The sequence below is a fragment of the Gopherus evgoodei genome, chromosome 24, assembly GCF_007399415.2.
Source record: "Gopherus evgoodei ecotype Sinaloan lineage chromosome 24, rGopEvg1_v1.p, whole genome shotgun sequence".
NCBI classification, from domain to species: Eukaryota; Metazoa; Chordata; order Testudines; family Testudinidae; genus Gopherus; species Gopherus evgoodei.
This window is the reverse complement of record NC_044345.1, coordinates 4,451,764-4,463,818: the sequence shown is the minus strand read 5'-3', so window position 1 is coordinate 4,463,818 and position 12,055 is coordinate 4,451,764. Positions and strand designations below refer to the sequence as shown.

Here is a 12,055-nt window from a genome sequence, read left to right as displayed (position 1 = left end):
ACATTGAAGATTCATGCGGAAAGCGGCGAAGAATTTAAATGAACCAGGCTAATGACCGGCCACTTGACTTCTCATGACTTAACCCCCCCCCCACTGCTTTTTCAGAGTGTCACAAATGAACAGAAATTCACTGGTTTATTATGGCTGTCTTCTCCCATCCTCACATGTGTACAAAAATGCTTCCTGTCTGCCCAGGATGGTTCTCTGCTGTCTCAACAGGACTGTGGAACTTGTGGCTAAGATATGACCCTGGATTCACTTCCCTGCTCTGTCCCAGCCTTGCTGCACAATCTGCAGCCGGGGTTTGAGTTGCTGAGCACCTGTGATTCGGGTTATTTTCAAAAGTGCTTCAGTTCCCAGTTAGGCACTTAATAAAGGACAGATTTTCAAAAGGGCTTAGCACCTACTATCCACTTCTACGCTGCTCCGTTTGGTGCCTGACTGAGACCGGAGGACTTCTGGAAAGTTGGCCGTGAATCGCTCTGCGCCTCTGTAAAATGGGGATAAATATGTGCTGGTGTCAGTGAAATTTCCATTCGCTATAAGGCTCCTTGGTGCTGCTCATCAGCGCACGTGCAACAGACCCAGTCATTTAACAGCGTCGTCATCCGCCAGGCGGTGAGCCGGTAGTGCCCCCTCGACAGTGATACGTGACAGTCTGAAATGAGCAGTATCACGGGCCATTCAGAAACCTCCATTTCAAGAGAGAGGTTGCACAGTTGCCCTGTCCTGCTGCTGCTGGAGAGGTGTAAAGGGGCCTTAGGGTAAATAAAAATCAGCCCCAGGAGTTCTGCCTCTCTCACACTGTTGTCTGCCGTGTACTGACTGGACACAAAAAATCCAGTTAGCATGGGCAGAGGTGGGGGAGATGCAGGCTCATTAACCCTCACCAGCCCCTGCTCAGCCAGGAGTGCCTACTACCTGCATCTTTTGGGCAGGAAGGCAGCAGGCTCCCAGTCGGGCTGCAGCTCCCATCCCAGCCCCAGAGCAGAGGGAGCCCAGCTGGGGTGGAGAGTGGGAAGTGGAAAGAATCAAGCAAGAGGGAGAGCAGTGAGTGATGGGTGGAGAGGGGATAGGAGGGAGCAGGGGGGCGGGACCTCAAGGGAAGGAGTGGAGAAGGTGGCTGGGGCCGTGGGGGAAGAGGCAGGGCAGGAGGGTCCAGTTTTCAGAAAGCAGAAAGTTGGCAATCCTATATGTGTTTGTACAATGCCTGGCACAGTGAGGCCCCCATCTCAGTCCCGACCCCTTGGCCTTTCACGCAATAAATAATTAAACATAAGAAACCACTACAGGTGAATTTATGCCGAATCTTCATTTGTCTGCAGGCTGCCCAGATTTTTAGACAATGATATAAGAAATACCTTGGCTGGACAAACAGATCAGGTTTAAATTAGGCAGTGTGGAACCTGCTCTAGACACGGGTTGTGTCTTGGTATAACTGTTGGTTCAGGGGGTGATTTTTTAAATTGATATTGTAATATCAGTGCAACTGCTAGCACGGCCTCACTTACACAGGTATGAATATATGCACCAATATAGCCTGGTCCCCTTCCTGTATGGAAATAACCTTATCAGCATAGGCACCTTTATACCAGAATAGCTGCGTCTACACACAGTATAGTATAGTAGAGTTCAAGCAGTGTTTAGGCAAGGCCTAGGTTGACCTTTCACCCCCTGAGCAGTGTAGTTAAACTGAGTCCCCTTTCCTCCCCTCCCCTCCCCAGCTTTCCCAGGTGCAACAAACTTGGTAGAAAAATTCTTCCGTGGACCTAGCAATTGCCTCTCGGAGAGGTGGGCTCACAACAGCAATGGAAATCCGCCTTCCGTTGATGCAGGAAGCGTCTGCACTGTGGTGCTACAGTGCTAACCACGTCTGTCGTGTAGACATGAACTCAGATACAGTGGTGACGGGCATGGTATAAACACAGAGAGAGAATGATTAGCTGCTTTCTGTTACCAGAGTTGATGTAGATAATCTTAATGCAGTTTTGTTTGTCCTGGATAGGAATTTTGCTCAGAGTCCTTTTATTTTTTTGGTGAATTTATTTCGATTGCAAGCTCCTCGGGGCTGGGATGGTGTCTCACTGTGCATCTGTCCAGCACCTGGCACTGTGGCATCTGGATACCTCCTGGGGCCTTTAGGTGCTACCATGCTTTGGTTGAGACTGTCTTTTTGTGCTGTTTGTGCCACCCCATCACAATGGGGTCCTGGTCTGTGACTGAACCCCTAGGGGCTACGGTAATATGAACAATAACCATTAGGAAGGCTTTGCTTGAAAAAATTGTTTTAAGTCCTTTTTTCCTCTCTTCCCTAGGTTTCTGAGCAGCCCCTGGAGGCCCAAAGCACCTGGAATTAACCAGACGGCAGCATAACATGAACTGAGAAAGAAGCAACCCGGATTTTTGTTGGTTTTTTGGTTTTGGTTTTAAAAACTTTTACATAACAAAAAATTCTTTCATGAAAACGTTTTAAAACAGGGTTATTTTTCCCCTCCCCCGAACAAGAAAGTCATCCCCATACGGTGAGGATTTCCGGAGAAGATGGGGAGGAAAAAGATCCAGATCCAGCGGATCACGGATGAGCGAAATCGACAGGTCGGTAATTCCTGATTTGGTACCTTTTGTAGGGCTGATCCTGCCTCTTCCCCCAAGCCTCAAAGACCAAACTCCCATTTATTTATGCCTCAGTTTCCCTATCTGTGACATGAGGATAATAGCCTACATTTTCCACAGTGAAGAGCGATTTTGGCTGCCCAAGCTGAGACACCTTAAGAAGGCTGATTTTTCAGACAGTGCAGAGCATCTGCTTCCTGAAAAATCTTCCTTTATAGATCTCAAGTCAGGGCAACCAGAATCACTAGTCGCTTTGGCAAATGTGGGCCAGTGGCACGTGTGCACCGTTATAAAGTGTTTGAGATCAGCAGATGAAAAGAGCTCTAAGGGAGTAAACCAGCAGGTTTGTGCCCGGGCAGTGTTAGAGGAACATTTCAGCTCGATGCAAAGCAGTGGCGTTACTAAATAGCGGTGCATTAATGCGAAATCAGGGGCCAGAGGCTGCAGCTGGAGCTCTCCTCTTAGAGCTCAGCAAAGCTTTTCCATTGAAACATTTTTTTCCAGATGAAAAATGCCTCCTTTCCCCCCATCCCTTGGGGGTTTTGACCTGGCCCAGTTGGGTTTAGCCTGGAGGCTCCTCCACCATGATGGAAGGGCTACTGGGCCAAATTTCAATGAGTGGTGTTGTGACCCGGCATGCAGTGTTTTAACCCCACTCAGGTTGGGGGAGCTGCCCCTTGGAGGGACTTTGCTGTGATCCTGAACGCCAGGTTGCAACGCTACTCAGTTTGGAGGGCAGCGTGAACTGCGGGGGCCGGTGGGGGGGGAGAACTGTCCCTTTTTGCCCCCACCCTCCGGGTAGCCCCATCAGCACTTTTCAGGATAAGGCCCATGGTGTGCATATGGAGTATCAATCTATCCCCTAGCAGCTGCAAGATTTTGGGCATGAGTGTGATACACCTTTGGCTCTGCCTGGGTTTTATGGTGACCCTGGGCTTGGCTTGCTATGTGCCAGGTGATATCTCGACCAGCACACGGGGGATTGAGCTGCAGACCTCTCGACCTAAAAGCATCCGCTGTGCTGCAGCCTGATCTGAAGAGCCAAGGATCTGTAATTTGGAGCTGTAACACTGTATATCCCCGGTGGATTGAGCACAGATTGGGGGTGAGGGTGTCGGGTTCTGTAGTGATCTGCCCGTAATCCATCAGTGTCCCTGCAACACCAAAAGAGTGCACTGTCTCTGCTCAAACTGATAGGTGGGGGATTGTCAGTTTCCCTGAGTGTGGATGGCATGGTCAAGATTACATGGGGGAAGGAAAACAATCTCACAGGGGATGAGTCTGCACTAGCAGGAGGATGGATCAGATAATGGGGATCAGATAATCAGCCAGGCATCCCTCTCTCTTTCTCTCAAATAAGAGGAGCAGCTCTTATTTATAATGAGCAAACCGTACCCCGATCTGCAACATGCCATGTTGATTGCTGTACTTGCTAGCAGCCCTGCAATTCTGTAGTTCGCATTGGAGATTCTTCGAGTGGGCTGCTATGAGGAAGTTGTGGGTTACTGCTGCAGCAGAATTTTCCTAGTCTTCAGGGAACATCCTCAAAGTTGTAAGGTCTTAAAATTAACCCACCGTGACGGATACCCTATTGAGTAGTTCTGTCCTTAAGGATTCCAGTGGGTTTGTTGTATTGATGGCAATCCGTGGGATGATGTTTTCTCTAAAAGAAATGCCTCTGAAGCACATTAAATAAATAAATAAAAGCCCTGGTCTATTTCCAGTGCTGGGAGGAAGTTTAGCTGAGTGGCTAGAACAGGGCTGAGTTGAGATCTAGACTGCTGGGGCCAGATTTTCCAAATATAGCTCCCCAACTCTGGACGTGCAAGTCGAGTGACTGAGCACTGTTGAAAATCTGGCTCTGTTTTCAGGGCCCGAATGGCAGCAGTTAATTGTGTCACGTCACGCACGACTGGAAGGTGCATTGAGGCTCTGGTGAAACCCACGGGATAAGGACCTCACTAGCTCAGAACAGAGATAGGCTCTTTGGAAAATAGGACCCCCATAGTGCTGAGAACTTCAAGGAGCCTAGCTTCGAGTGACTTCCCAAGGTCACCCAGGGCAGCTGTAGCAGAACCAGGAACTGAATCCCAGGGCCACCAGAGGATTCAGGCAGGAGCGGCGCCAGGGTTTTTGGCGCCCTAGGCAGTGGTCCTTCCGCGCTCTCGGTCATTGGCGGCAGTTCTGCAGCGGGGGGGTCCTTCCGTGCTCCTGGTAGTCAGGGCACTTCGGCAGTGGGTCCCAGAGTGAGTGAAGGACCCGCCGCCAAATTGTCGCCGAAGACCCGGAGCGCAGAAGGACCCCCTGCCGCCGAATTGCCGCCCCCACAAATCCTGGTGCCCTAGGCGACTGCCTAGGTCACCTAAATGGAAGCGCCAGCCCTGGATTCAGGGGGCCTGGGGTCTTCCTGCTGCCGAATTGCCGCCGAAGACCTGGCACTTTGGCGGCGGGTCCTGAGACGGAAGAACTCCCCCCGCCACGGGTCTTCGGGGCACTTCGGCGGAGGATCCCGGAGCAGAAGGACCCCCTGCCGCCGAATTGCCGCCGAAGACCTAGAGCAGAGGAAGCTCTGGGGGCCCAGGCCCCGCGAGAGTTTTCTGGGGTCCCCAGAGCGAGTGAAGGACCCCGAAAAATTCTCGTGGGGGCCTCTGTGGGGCCCGAGGCCTGGGGCAAATTGCTCCACTTGCCCCCCTGCTCTGGGCAGCCCTGCTGAATCCCTATGTCTCCTGCAATGAGTAAGGTGCTTCTTCTGAGGGCCACTTTGCCTTCCTTTCAAAGCCAGCCTCTAGTCTTGCAATGTGGACCTCACCACCTGGGTGCTCTTAGCCCGGGACAAGGTCTGATGGCTCCAGCTTGGACTGAAAAATGTCAAGAGTTCGCCGATTGGAGAGACACGCGAGGCGTAAAGGTGAAACAGTGCATCATGCACATTCACCTCCAAATGTCGTCACCTGCGGATGGAGCTGCAGCCCGAAATTGGTCTCCCGTCTTATCTCTGGGCCTACAATCAGTGACTGTAGCTTCTCCGTCGAACTCGATGGGAGATTCCTCATCATTCCTCACCCAGCAGCAGGGCTTTTGCTGCTAAAAGAAAAACCATTAGCACTGCAGCAAGTTCCATCCAGGAGCTTTATTGTTCCTTGGTGAAACAATAGAAAATTGCAGGTTTTCTTCATTAAAGTTTCACTTGGGTGGGCAAAGGGGGAGGGAGGGGATATTTCTGAAAGTATCCCGCTTGCTCAGGGCAGTGTTTATTTCCATAACGAGCCGGAAATGGTGCATTAGTGATTATTAAAGGAGCTGGAGCTGTTTTTTTATTGGGGCAGCACAGCTATCTGGCATGCCAGCGGGTTGCTGAATGCCGTACATGGGCGGGAGGTTCTAACATATATAAAGCCGGTTATTGGAGCCCTGTTCACAGTTAAAATGAATGGAAAATATTTAGTAATCCTGGAGTCCGAAAGCCTGCGCTCGCCCTGTTTTATAACCCTTTAGGAGAGGAAAGAGTGAATTTGCTGCCAAAGCCCGGGGTCCAAGTGAGCTGTAGGTTGGGGACCGGGGGGTTTGATTGGTGGAGGAGGGGTTGAGCTGCAATATGCTCTGTGAGTTTAGCCAGTCTTTGGTGGTAAGATGGTTGAGAGAAAGGTCTTGAGATTAAAGCGCTGGAGTAGGATGTGGAAGATTTGGGTTTGGTTCCCAGCTTTGTGCACTGACTCACCTTGGGCAAGACAATTAATCCCTCTGTGCCTCAATTTCCCAAGCAGTAAAGTTATCGTATTTGACTCTAATAGCTAATTTCCTCATCTCATTTAGTAACAAAGGAACACCAGGGTGACGTGGCCTCCTGCACAGCACAGTGGCCTGGGGTTTATGAGACTTGGGTTCTATTCTCAGCTGTCCTCCTGGGTGAACTTGGGCAAGTTGTTGCCCCATTCTGTGCCTCAGTTTCCCCAGCTGTAAAATGGAGGTAGTCCATTCCTTGTCTGTTATCTTATACATAGATTGCTGGCTCTTTGGGGCGGAGAGTACAGTGCCTAACACCGCAGAATCTCAAGCCGGGACTTCCTCTTTGCTACCATTGAATAAATAAATAACAATGAGGAGAGGTTGTAAAAATGAATGAGGAGAGGGATGTTAGCTGTCGGACTTAGTTTCTCTTGCCTGCCTGCCTGTCATCTTCGTGAAGTGCTTTTCTCGGCTGAGCTTGTGAAGGTTGGGTGGAGAATAATAGAAGACAGCTGTGACAGTCTGGTTCCCACAGGAGCTTCTACCCAGGGTTGCCAATGGCTGCAATTTTACTGCAAGTCTCATAATACCTGGTGCTTTCTTCAAAGCTCCAGCTCCTGGAGTCAGGTGATGAGGCGAGAATATTAGCTTTTGTCTTTTTTTTTTTTAAAAGTACATTTCTAACTCTCATGACTGCAGAGAACAGCTTGGGAACATGACCCAAGTGTGATCCAAAAGTCTCAGAAACCAGGAAGCCTAGAGAAAGCACCCAGCCTTTTTTTTCTTTAAATCTCACATTTTTTAAGCCAGTCTCCTGATTTTAGGGGCCTGCCTCGAGGGTTCTAAATGATTGGGTTTGGCAGTGCTGGCAACTGCGCTGCTCACGCTGCCACAGCTCTGGGGTGGGGTAGGGGCCGGGCCCGTTCATTTCAACCACCAGGTCTTCATTTAGCGGCGAAGCTCACCCCCGCGCAGCCTCAGTTAAGCCTTGTGCTAGCCCTCTGTGCAGGGGGGAAATAAACCCCTGGCCACCTGGGGCTTGGATTTTTACATCTACATTGGAGATGGGAGGTGTGATTTGCGTAGATGTACTGGCTTGAGCTGGTGCCTAAAAATATGTCTGCGACGAGTACGTACTTGGATGGCTACCCCAAGCTACTACTCGTGCTGTGACGGACACACTGCTATTTTTAGGTGCTAGCTCAAGCAGAGGGGGGAAACACCTCTCTCAGGTCAAAGGTAGATGGATGCTTAGATAAGGCAGGAACTGTCTGTTCCGTGCTTGTACAGCACCGAGCACCATAGGGGCTTGGTCCATGCTCCTAGGTGTTATGGTAATATAAGAGCAACTGAGATCATGGCCCCAGTGCGCTAGGTGCTGTACGTACATATAGTGTGAGAGAACCCTGCCTCAAAGAGATCCCAGTCTAAACAGACAAAGAGGGGGAAATGAGACCCACAGAGAAAGTGACTTACCCAAGAGGTCGATGCGGGTTTCCAGAGTCTCCGCTCTGGGCCCGGTTCGCCAGGTTACACCTCACTCCCAGTAGTACCTCTCTCCTCCGCCTTTCTTCCTGCTTTGCCACAGCACCACCGGCAGGAGGGATGCAGGCAGCTTGGGAGCCAGCATGAGGATGACAAAAAAAAAAAAAAATGAGAAGAGAATCTGGCAGTGGGATTTATAGCTACTATAAAGGGCTAATGGAAAAAGAAAAAGAGAGAGAGTGCAGCATGTACGTTACCTACAATAAAAACACAAAGTGGTCTGATACAAAGAGAGACAATTGAGGGCTTGAGAACATCTGGCTGGAACGGTTGCCTGGGGGCGAGTCAAGGGGCTCCTTTTATCTTTCCTGCAGCTCTTTTTTTTTTGTATCTTGTTCTCCCTCCACCCTCCCAGTGTAATCACAAATATTTCTAATGGGGATGCTTCTTATTTGACACGACTGGGATTCCATCAAGAACCCCCCCACACCCACACACACGCTTTGAACCGTGTTCTTTGCATGATCAAGGAATGTATCGAGTGGCTTTTAAAACAAACCCAGCAAAACCCTCTCAGAACCAGGAAGTTAACGAAGCAGCAGGGCTGTTTAATTGGTCATCGGTGCTGGCTTTGGAATCAATTATTTCCCCCTCTCCTTCCCTTGCCCAGCAAGGATGCACCGTGACAAGAGGAAAGAAGCTGCTTTTGGAGGAAAGAAGCAAAGTGCTAGAAGAAAGCAGGCCCGATCCCAATGGGAGCTTCGGGCGGCCATGCAACCGTAAATAAACTAGCGGCCCACCAGCAGATTACCCTGACAGGCCGCAGATTGCCCACCACTGATCTATTCTAAACTGTCCATAGGGGTGCGTTTTGGACATAGCGTGACTAAGGAACTGCCCAAACTAGTTGCACGGTGCTGACTCCGAATGTTAGATTCTCCCTGGGATGGGGTGGGGAAAACGGGCTTCCGTCCAAAGCTCAGGTCCGCCCTGCATGCTTAGCCCATGCATTGTGGCAGCTCAGCTGGTAACATTTCCATCTCTGTCTCCACAGAAGCTTTCCTGAGGTTCAGAGAGGGGAGAATCTCTCCTCTCTCATGTTGCAAACCAGTAGTTAAGGAATCTGATGCTGCTGAATTATGCATGTGCTTTCATGTCATGGCTCTGCCTCTGGAAATGTAGTTAAAGCTGCTTTGCATGTGGGATGTCTCCGCACAGGCATCTGTGTGTGTGTGCGCGTCATGTGTGCTCTTTGCTATGCACATGCTTGCTTGCATACCAGCGCTACTAGCTCACAGTAGAACCTGACCTCATTGAGACCTTGCAGTTAGCTAAGTTATTGGATTGTTGTTGTTGTTTAACATTTATATGGCAGTAGCACCTCGAGTCCAGGTCCCGTAGTGCTAGGAGCTGTACAAACACATTACAAATGCCCCAAAGAGCTTACAGTCTCAAAGCGTTCCCAGTCACTGACCCTTTTCTCAAAGATGACTGATCTGTCAGTATTACGGTAGCACATAAAGGACTTAAGCTAGACTGGATTCCATTTTGCTAGGGTGCTGCACACACAGGTGGTAAGACATGGACCCTGCTCTGTAGAGCTTACAGTCTGAGTAGAAAAGACAGACCAAGGAAATATTTTACAGCTGGGGACCTGAGGCCTGCAGCAATTAAGTGACTCATCACAGGTCACACAAGAGAGTCTGTGGCAGAGCCATAAATTAAACCCAGATCCCCTGAATCCAGCTCGAGAGCCTTGGCCACAGGACCTGTGTGGATGGTCTCTGGGGAGTAACCAATGATTCTGCTACTTATGCAAACTTGATTAATAAATAATCATTTGCCTCTGCTGTGTAAGGAACTCCAAGACATTGGGGCCCTGATCCAAAGCCCAGCACGTCTGTGGCCAAGTCAAAAGCGAACACAGGTCTCCTGAGAGCTAGTCTGCTGCCTTGGCTACAAGAGCAATCTTCCTCTCTTGTGCTGTGTCTGTCTCTAGGGAACTTGCCCGACCGGATCTGCACCTTTGCAACCTCAGGGCTAGCATGTTGCACTGAGATCTCCTGAGAGTCTGTGGGCATGTTTCTGGTCCTGCCTGCCGAGCTGGGAGATCCCCTGAAATGAATGGAGTTACCATTGATCAGTGAGACCAGAATCAAAGCCCTAGTGTAGAAGCCAAACACAAGAGAGGAGAGCCAGTAATAGTCACTAATGACATTAGAGGATAGGATAAGATTTGCCATAACACATCAGCCCACTAGTCCATCAAAGCGGGTCTGGCAAAGACCCAGTGCCTGATGCGTCAGGGGAGGGAAAAAAATCCTCTGATAGCGCAGTACTGTGTGTGGAAGTAATTCCTTCCTGACCCCTCTGGTGATCAGCTTATGCCCTGAAGCATGAGATTTAATTACCCTCTTAGTCTTATAATGTTAATTCTTCTAGATGAGGGTCAGGCCCATGTAAATCCCAACCTGTCTGCTTATCTATAGTTGAAAGGTTTTTGGTTTCTTTCCTTTTCACTGTAAGGTTGGTAGACTTGAATGGCAGGATAATGATAACTGATGGTTTTGTATGTCAGGGGCTTTGCTAGTGACTAGAACTATGCACTGGAAGTTGGGACTTTAGGGTTCTATTCCAGGGTGTGGAAGGAGGGGTGGGTCTAGTAGATAAAGAAGTGGGGATTGGTCAGCAGGACTCCCCAGTTTTCAGTTCCTACTTCTGAAGAGGGAGTATAACCTAGTCATTAAATTGAGGATCCCGGACTCCTGGGTCCTATTTCTGACACTGCCAGAGATGGATTTGTTAATTTTGGGTAACTGGCCTGACATTGTTTGCAGAACAGGGAATTTAACTCAAGTCTCCCAAACCCTAACCACTGGCCCATCCTTCCTCTCACAGAGGGCTGAGAGCCGCCAGGCCTTGCTTTCTTTGCTCTCCCCCTTTTCCAGCTTCAGACCTCCAGGCATGGCCAAGAGCCGCCTCTCTGCCCCATCTGACCCAGATATCCCTATTATTGGTCACTCTGAATAGCGTTGCCAGTGCTGAGTTGGTCCAAAGAGACAAACTCAGCCGTGACCCCATCACCGCATACTGAAACGTCACAGCATCGTGTCTATGGGCTGTTGATTGACACATGACACCGCATCAAATCATCATCGCTCCTGACTCTTCCTTGGGGTGTGCGTCTTATGTGGTCATTGACACCTGGTTGAAGTGTGTGAAATGCTGCCACCATGAGTGGAGCTGAGTGAAAGATCTGGACTTGGTAGCGTTACGTACCTACTTGGTCCAGCTGTAGTTTGTCCGCATGCCATGGCAGGTCCTCAGCCTTTGCGACATGGTATTGGCCAAATTCATGCGTGGTGTGACTCCGTCAGAAGCGAAACAATTAGACAGGGGATGAATCTGGCACGATGTTTTGTGGATGCCCAAAATGGAAACCTCTAAATAAAGCTCTTCATTTTTTGTGCGTGAACGTTTTTGGGGGTCATATCATGACCTTTTTATTCAAAACCAAAACTTTTCATCACCGGTATCATTTTTTCCCTCACTTTCACAAAACTTTCCATGATATGTTTTCCTGGCGTTTTTACAAAAATCATTTTCAAAATGATCGGAAAAGTGTTGTTAACCGAAAGCCTGAAAAACATGGCGCTTTTGGTAAAAGAACAATTTGAGTAAAAAAATAAGTGTTATGGGAAAAGTTCATGAAAGAACTGAGTTCATCTTGAAGCCTATGAAATGGAAACAAGTTTGAAATTTTTCACCAAATCATTTTTCCGTTTTTTCCAACCACCTCTGTCACTGACTTTTTCTGTCCCATAAAGGCTCAGTGTTTATTGTTATTTGAAGGCTGGAGAAATGGGATCAGATAAACTAAGAAGTAATGAAGTTTTATTTGGAATACAAATAACCTCTAAAATAGTCCCCCAGAGCTGGTCGCATTATTCATTGCAAGTGTAACCCATGATAACAAGATTTGGCTCTTTGTCCCCCTCTAGTGATTAGTCCGTGTATAAGAACATAAGAACGGCCCTACTGGATCAGACCAGAGGTCCATCTAGCCCTGTGTCCTGTCTTCCGACAGCGGCCAGTGCCAGGTGCCCCAGAGGGAGAGAACAGAACAGGGAATCATCAAGTGATCCATGCTCTGTCGTCCATTCCCAGCTTCTGGCAGAGAGAACCCTGCGGCCCGCGCCACTTCCTTTGGCTCCCATTGTCCGGGAATAGT

General features: G+C 49.2%; 1 protein-coding gene across 14 annotated transcripts in view; it reads left to right on the top strand.

Moving 5' to 3' along the window:
• Positions 1-12,055, top strand: part of MEF2D (myocyte enhancer factor 2D) — a 171,231-nt gene that overhangs the window by 96,869 nt on the left and 62,307 nt on the right. For all 14 annotated transcript variants that reach the window (XM_030542396.1, XM_030542394.1, XM_030542395.1 and 11 more), the window contains one exon: positions 2,316-2,595. In XM_030542396.1, the coding sequence (XP_030398256.1) occupies positions 2,542-2,595 (54 nt within the window). In that variant the 5' untranslated portion in view covers positions 2,316-2,541. The remainder of the gene's footprint in view (positions 1-2,315; positions 2,596-12,055) is intronic.